Source organism: Juglans microcarpa x Juglans regia, chromosome 1S (genome assembly GCF_004785595.1).
Source record: "Juglans microcarpa x Juglans regia isolate MS1-56 chromosome 1S, Jm3101_v1.0, whole genome shotgun sequence".
In the NCBI taxonomy this organism is placed as follows: Eukaryota; Viridiplantae; Streptophyta; class Magnoliopsida; order Fagales; family Juglandaceae; genus Juglans; species Juglans microcarpa x Juglans regia.
In genome coordinates this window covers 2,526,606-2,535,046 of record NC_054595.1, presented here as the reverse complement: position 1 = coordinate 2,535,046, position 8,441 = coordinate 2,526,606, and the positions used below count along the sequence as shown (strand labels likewise).

The 8,441-nt window shown below is 34.0% G+C and overlaps 1 protein-coding gene across 1 annotated transcript; it reads right to left on the bottom strand.

The window, feature by feature from the left end:
- Positions 1-2,546: 2,546 nt before the first annotated feature.
- On the bottom strand, positions 2,547-7,718 carry LOC121247809 (cytochrome P450 90B1-like). Its single transcript, XM_041146259.1, has 8 exons — positions 7,299-7,718; positions 6,863-7,187; positions 6,614-6,766; positions 6,256-6,510; positions 6,079-6,171; positions 5,751-5,829; positions 5,527-5,633; positions 2,547-3,044 (listed from the first exon to the last, which is right to left on the bottom strand). The coding sequence occupies exons 1-8, from the start codon at positions 7,499-7,501 to the stop codon at positions 2,784-2,786; spliced, it is 1,476 nt and encodes a 491-aa protein (XP_041002193.1). The 5' UTR covers positions 7,502-7,718; the 3' UTR covers positions 2,547-2,783.
- Between the last annotated feature and the right edge of the window lie 723 nt (positions 7,719-8,441).

Here is an 8,441-nt window from a genome sequence, read left to right as displayed (position 1 = left end):
CACCTAGCTAGCTAGCTCCCATATATGCATGCATCCAGTTTTCCTTTTCTTGGACACACCCACCTACATTATTATGTATAAGGTGATCATTCTCGTGATGATCTGTTTACATAAAATCCTAACAATATATAAAAAAATACAATCCTTTTTAAAAATATATATATATATATATATATATATATATAATCTTTCTTTTCTTTCAAAGCATTGGGTTCATTTATTTGGTATTCTTTTTTGTATTTTCTATTTAATTATGAAGAATGCTGTAAGTGTACTCTCATTACCGTCCCATAATGTGGCATTAGATGATAGATTCACAAGTAAAATATAATAAATAGTCTCTAATCATCTAATGCCACATCATGGGATGATAGAAAGATAATGAGAATTAAAATGATGAGTAGCATTACTCCACACACCCACACACACACACATATATATATATGTAATGCAAGCGAAATGTTGATTCTGCCTTCAATTGCATGCATCTAATCACATATCAAATACTACGTACGGAGTTTAAATAAGCACGAGATCATTAATTTGTACGTTGAACGTAGGTGCTTTTGGTAATTGGCAGGAGTACTGATATATATATATATATATATATATATATATATATATATATATCATGTGTTGTAGTCATCATCATGAATTAGAAGGGCCGGAGTTGAATTAGGCGAATGGAAAAGGTGCAAACTGCAATCAAATTGGATGAATATATAATAGAGGGGTCTGATGCTAACCGACAATATTCCTGTTGTCATGAGTGGAGATCATCAAATTGTAGAGGTCCCTTGCGGCCAGTACCTTATATATAATTGAATTCCTATATATTAATGCTGCCGACCCCTTACAATAATGAGTTCCAATTAATTAATTAATTAGACCTTAATTTCTTTTCTTCGACTTGCTGTTCCAGTACTACTTTTACAATTACAATTGTCCCACGTGTATTGCTTGATTGACTAATCAGCATGCATGCACGGTAATTCCTTTTCCTTTATTACGTTACTTATTATTATTACCTTCACAATCCGGCCAGGACTAGGAGTACCTAGTAGTACTTGCAATGTTGCAGGTTTTATTTTTGAAAGAGCTACAAACTAATTAGAGAGATCAAACACTTACAATATTGTGTATGGCTGCCGCCCAGCAATAATCGTTTAGCGTGCCGATTAATATAAATTTTTATTTTTATTTGTATTATATTTTTTAATATATTTAAATATTCTGAAAAAATAAAAAAAATATTAATATATTAAAATTTACTTATTTAATCGTTAAAAAAAATAAAAAATAAATTAAATAGATCAAAATGAGAGATAAACTAAGACCACATATTAACATTTTTCTGTTTGATTTTCTGATCAGGCCTTCATGTGGTTGTATACTCTCTTACGTGGATAGTTTAATTCTGCACGAAGTACTTTTTTGTTTTTTGTTTTTGTTTTCCTTTTAATAAGAAAGAAACCGATTCCAAAGAACAGATAATTTGTCTTGGGCCTTGGCAATTGGAAGCTTATCTCACAGGTGGCATCAAACGGGAAAACGTGGGAGAGGGGGCCGCTCCCATTTATAAAGGGACGTGCCGGCCAAAAACAACTGCAAAGATATGGCAACAACCAACAAGATCTAGACCCTTTTGAGCTTTTTCCCAAGGGAAAGATGAGGGAATCGAGAGTTTTTTCAAATTAATGTGAATGAATGAATTTGCGCCTGATCATCTATTACTTAAAACTTTCTTCACAAGTGATCATGACCTTTTCGTCAATACAAATATAGGTGAAAAGATATTCTATACATCAATTATTATTCACTTTCGCATTTTATATTTATAATTTTTTTTATATGGGGTGAGGGTGTAGTATTTTTTATAGGGTGTGTGGTAATGAATAGTAGTTGATGAGAATAATTTTTTATACTTGAAATGTTCATTGGAAATGAGTGGAAATTATTAATCTTTTTAAAGGGTTTAAAATTATTTTCCTTTTAGTGGTACTGCTAATTAAGTAAGCAATGGTTTTGCAAACCAAACCGATATCATGAATATCAAATAACTTATATGCCATAATTAAGATGCAATATATTTGAGGATGGGAGACACATGCATCACTATACTCATTATTTAATGGTGGTTAGAAAAAAACAAAGTGTATAGTTCAATCACTATGCCATATCTTCTTTTGGAGATCTTGAACACTCCATCTCTTCACTCTGAATAAGTCACAAAAAGACGCAAATTATATTTGGATGCAGATATATGGCTCGATCTTTTAGCTAGAGAAGTTATAATATATATATATATATATATATATATATATGTTGAAGAAAATTCCACCTCATCTCCCCTTCTCTCTCTCTCTCTCTCTCTCTCTCTATCTATATATATATATATATATAAATGAATATTAAAAATTCCCAAGTCCCAACATGGCATAGAGGGAATTAACAAATTTACAGACGTTTTTTTGGGGGGCCGAGTGGTCCTAGAATCTTGTGTAGTTTATTTCTTTGTCTTCCCTGTGTTCATGTGAGCTACATGATAAGGTCAAAATAGCTTACACTAATTAATACGCCGTTGGAAAATCCAAGAACTCAATCTTCACGTACATATTAATGAGCTCTGTTCTGTTTCTATATTGTCCTGCATCCAGCATGCATCATGAGAGGCTGAGATTTTGAGATTTGAGGAATTAAGCTATATATCTAGCTAGCTAGCTGTGTCTTTTCATGAAGTTTTACATGCATGCATGAGCTGTACTTGTCTTTCTAATATAACTCTATATGAAGCTGTGGTACTGTTGCACCCTGATTGGCAGACCGTTTGGGAAATCGACAAAGGGGAAGGCATAAGCTTGATCCGTATCGGCTAACTCCCAGTGGTAGTTGAGGACCATATGGTGGATGAAAACTGCCATTTCTAGCTTTGCCAATTCCGATCCCGCGCACAGCCGTGGTCCTCCCCCAAATGGCATGAAGTTATTGCTTGTTGTTGTCATGCTCGGGCAACTGGATGAAGATCCCCGCAATATTCCATTGTTCTGCTCAATCATAATCATCACCACACCATTACAAGGAGGAAATGATGAAAAATATCACAGTAGTTTCTCTTGAATCTTATATATAGCATATAAAACATAGGTCTCTCTAACGCTCCCTTCACGTGTAAGCTAAATCCAGTACTAATGAAATATTTACTTAATTGAATAAGACCTTTACTCTGATACTATGTAACAATATTTATCATACATATATCCTATCTAGGCTTCTATCTACATAACTCTAAAAGCATAAATATCATTTTGTGAAAGAGAAGTCAACCAATCTGTTGGATGCAGATGTTGAACAAAACCTCCACTTTAGAACTCAGATCTTCAGGTTTAGACTTGACTACACATATCAACTATTTATTTTTCTTCATTTCTTAAAAATCTACTATAGAACTCTGTGCTTGTGCATGTAGTTATAACAAAAGAATTTTTAAGGACATGGACTGCTAAATCACATAACATTTAACTGTCTAAAACAAACATGCACCAAATATCAACAACAGGGTTGCCGCTCATCCTAATTGACAGTTAGCAACTTCTCCAACCCTACCGATATCTATTGAATGGGCAGGCGAGTTGCCCGGCCCACCGTCTAGATTTTAATGATGATAAGGTTCAAGATTGACAAAAAAGCTAAACCAATTTACTTTTGTCACATTAACCCAAAGTAAGAACAATTTAGGTGGGGTATTTTTTCCCTTCAAAGTATACTACTATATAATATATATATATCCATAAATTTAGACTACGTTTAGGCAGTGAGGTGATCTGTGAATATCAATAAAAAAATTGTAAAAAAATAATGATAAAATATTGAATAGTAGTAGAGTGACGAACCCAAACACAGCTAAATACGATACCAATCCTTAATTATTCTATTTTGCCCATAAAAATGGATGTACATATGTGGCAGGCAAAATTCTAGGTGTTCAAGTAGTGGGACATTCAACGAAAATGATGATGAGGTCCAACTTCTTGAGAGAAAAACAGCATAGTACATTGCCCCAACAATCATATCTGTCAATAAGTTTATAATTTCCTTTTTCATTTTTTCTTTTCTTTGCTAAGCTAGGGGAGTTTCTCACTTTCTTGAACAGGGTTTTGCCTTTTTTTTCTTTTCTCCTTCCGGAATATGGTGGCTGGTGATCAGGACCAGTTTTGTCAATTCATTGACCCACCATAGAAAGGCACTGATGCACGTGCACTTAAGAACCCCACCTCCACATGGGCTTTAATCATCTCAAAACCCACAGGCCCTGCCCACACGCACGCATGGAATAGCGAGAGAAACGGCCACAACTTTGTGGGGGCAGACTGGCAGTCGGCCGTACTGTGTGTAACATTGGTTCTTTGATCATGACAGTTCATCTCCAAGAAAATCCCAGAGATCCCACCATCTTTTTATAACCACCCCTTAATCCCAATTCCATACAGATATGAAAGGCTTTAATAGAAGTTTTACAATTATTTTTTAAAAATTTCAATTGTTAGTTACTAAAAAATTTGTCCGACAAAAGTAAATTTAAAAATGGATATTAATTGATGTAATATATTAAATTATAAAATTATTTTTATTATAAAATAAATCTAACGTATTTATCTATAAATATCTTATATATTAACTTGCATGTGGAAAAATAATTATAAAAGGAATTGTGTTTGGACTTTGGAGGGAACTTCAAGATAAGGACGTAGCTACAGGGCATAGGGCAGGGGACCCCAAAAATCTGAAATAAAATTTATTGGCAAAGTTGATATTCTTCTAACGATGATCTTTTTTAATCTAGTCTATTCCACCTGGTCCCACAAGGTGATATTTCAAACTTCATTCCCATGTTGAACCAATGTTTTGGTTTTACATCTTGGTGATATATATATATATATATGTATATTGTGCTATGATTTTAATGAACTTCATGTCTTAGATATTTTAATGAACTTCATGTCTTAGATTTATTCTACCATATATATATATATAATAATTATTTTTATTAACTATTATTTATTATCCTATACTCCACACGTTATGAAAAAAAACTGTCAGATATAGAGTGTGTAAATGAATAGTAACTGATGTATAGCAGAACTTATACATATAATAAGTTTTTTTTTTTTTCACAACAGTTTAAGAGGAGTCTTGGATTTGATTAAGATTATCAAGCAACCAACACCAAAAAATTAATAATAATAAAAAAAAAATTTACTTAATTTTGGCCACCATTCCCAGACAATCATTTGCAGCACCAATTGGGTCTATGTCCAATTATCCAATGCGTGCCAGTGAGAGCCACAGCAACAGTAACCACTGAAAGTGCTTGGGGACCTCTGCTAAGTCAATCAAACTTCCCCCTTTTCCTCTCTCTAGTTTAATCTACCAGAATATATATTTATTTTGAAAGAAAGAAAGAAAGAAAGAAAGAAAATGATAACACTCATTATGAAAGGCATGCTGTCATAGGGGCTCATAACTCACCTGCCATCTCCACGGGTTGAACTGTTGAGGCTGGTCAAAAAGCAAAGGATCCAAATGCACAGCTGCAATTACCGGAAGCACTTTCCATCCACATGGAATATCATACCCTTTCAAACACAATAATAATAAACAATGCAAACAAAAAAAAAAAAAAAAATTCAAAGTTGGGTCAGTTTTGGTAACCTTCCAGCGAAATTACACTCATTTTAAGTGCCTTGTCATACCTCTATACCGAACATTTTTTAGTGCCTTTCTGTGAAGAAACCTCACTACATTACCAAGCCGGAGTGTCTCATTGATAACCTTCACAAGAGGGAAAAAAAAAAGTCTAACTGAATAATGGAATAATTTGGATTTATCGAAAAACAAGTACTTGTGACGGATTATTTGTGACGAGAATAACTATTTACGATAAAAATAGACTTATTTTAACAGGAAATAGTCATTTTCAGAAAAAATAGTTGGTCACAAATAAATAATTTTCTTGTAGTATATATATATGTTCCATAAATTTACTGCAAAATCATTGAAAATAGTACTGCTTGAGCTTACACATTGGGTGAAATCCATTTCCTTGTAGTCATCCCAACTCAACTCCGTTTCTCCTGATTGCTTCTTGGCTCTGGCAATTCTGAGGTGTTCTTCCTGAAACAACACATGAAAAAATAATTAAAATATGGTAAATTAAACTTAAAAGGGATTTGTCTGTGACTTTGAGTAGGTACTTACTCTTAGCTGTTGAATAGCATTGGGACAACCTTGCAAGAAGTATATAGCTAAAGCTATGGCTACTGATGAGGTTTCATGGCCAGCGAAGAGCAAGCTTAAAATCAAGTCAAGGATTTGCTCTGTTGAAAGATTGGAATGCTGCAAAACCCATCCAAGAAGATCATCATCTTCCTCTAAGTTCCCTCTTCCCTCCTTCATTCTCTGTTGTCTATCTTCCATTTTGCGCTCGATAAACTTTAGGATGGTTGCTCGAGACTGTGAAGCAGAGCATCAAACGAGATAAACCCAGTGAAGCCATGATTTTTATGTATCTAAAACATTCAGAGTTATCGTTCAGTGGGGTAAAATTACTAGTTACCTGCAAGGCCTTTCTATATGCTGTTCCGGGAAAATTCAGAGGAGCCGATACCACTCCCTTCATGAAAGTAACATATTCTTTCTTCAGCTGCTCGGTCTCGGGAACTCCAGGTTCCATGCTCATGATATGTTTCGCCATCAAATTAAAGGTAAACTGCAATTCTTATTGATAAATAATAAGCAAAGCTGGCTCGATAATTAAATTTGACTGTCTGAATAGAAAAAAAGTTGCCATCTTTAAAGCTTTTACCTTCTTGGCTTCATCTTGAGCTGAAAATATAGAATTCTCCTTCCAGGTGCTCAGTACAAGCACGGTATGCTTCTCCACCTCTCTCAAGAGATGGGTCCTAAGCCTCGCATGGCTCAAGAAGTTGAGTGCGATACTCCTCATGTCTCTATGCATTTCTCCAACTAATACCAACATTGACCATTTTCCAAGAATCCCACCTATGCTTCTGGGATAGCTGCATTCAAATAACTTTCCTTCGTTCTGTAAGATGAATCTGTTGAGGCCAGCATCTACCGAGACTATTGTTGGCTCTCCAAACAGATTAGACTTGTAAATTTTGCCATATCTGAACAATGAGAAACAGTTGATTTAAGAGCTATAATTGTATAAAGCAGAACATAGATTTTTGTGTGTCGACGTCTTTTTTTTTTTTTTTGGTGGGTGTATGTGATGTTACCTTGATATGTGTTGCTCCATGAATTCTCCAATTGAAATAGCAGAGTAGGGCTTAAGATAACCGATAGTTTCTCCAATAAAAGGCCAGCCCATATTCCCTGGTGGGAGATTGAGTCTGCTTCGCTTTCTTCTGATGAAAATGAAGATCAGAAGTAGAGCAAGGATAGACAGAAGAGAACAGAGAACTAGCTCTGAGTCAGGCATGGAGACTTGACTCTTATCTCCCTGATCTCTGTGCGTGGAATTTGCTTAGCCTGTTCTAAGCAGTTTGAATCAGATATCTGCTTCTTTTTGGAGTTCTACGTCTTACTGAGAAATGAACTTGCACTTTCAGTAGTTTCAAAAAATAACTTGAGCAGATGGTTTCGATGAAACCAAACTCAAGTGCAAGCTTCGAAGCCAAACGTACTAGGCTGCTTTTTATAAGCTTCTCTGTCTTTAAGCGAAAATAGCCGAAAGTATAGCGAGGAAATAGGCTTTACACTTTGGAAAATGCTATCTAAAATAAACTTGCATTTTTTTAGTTCCATAATTTTGTTTTGCTCATAATTGGTGCGTGAATTTGCTAACTTTCTGCTAAAATAATCCTACATTTTGATACATAACATGGCATGCAAAAAAGTAAACACAATAAATCTATCTCATCTTATTTTATATAATCATTACAACTTTCTCAAACTCACATATAAAATATAATAAATAATTTAATTTTTTTAAATCTCAAATAAAAAGTAATATTATAAAATAATATTATAAAAATATTTTATTTAACTTTTAATAAAATATCTCATTTCGTTTCATTTCAACTGAGTTGTATTTTACTTTATTTTACTTTATTTCATTTAAATTGTATAACCAAACGATGAAGAGTCATGCGAAGTGTACTAATGGTGGAGCAACCCTAGCTACTATTTTTCTTTCTTTTTGAACTATTGCTTTGGTAAACAACGACTAATCCCAGATGTAATTGTGAAGGCTAGGGTAATAATTCTGTCCTTGGTGCTTATCATGAGATCAGTAGTAAAATATACATAGACTACTATTTTGTAACTTTTTTTTTGCAATTAATATTCTCTTACTAGATTTTGCCATTTTTAGTCGAATTTATTGAGGTGATACATGATTTGTATACAATTGTACGAAC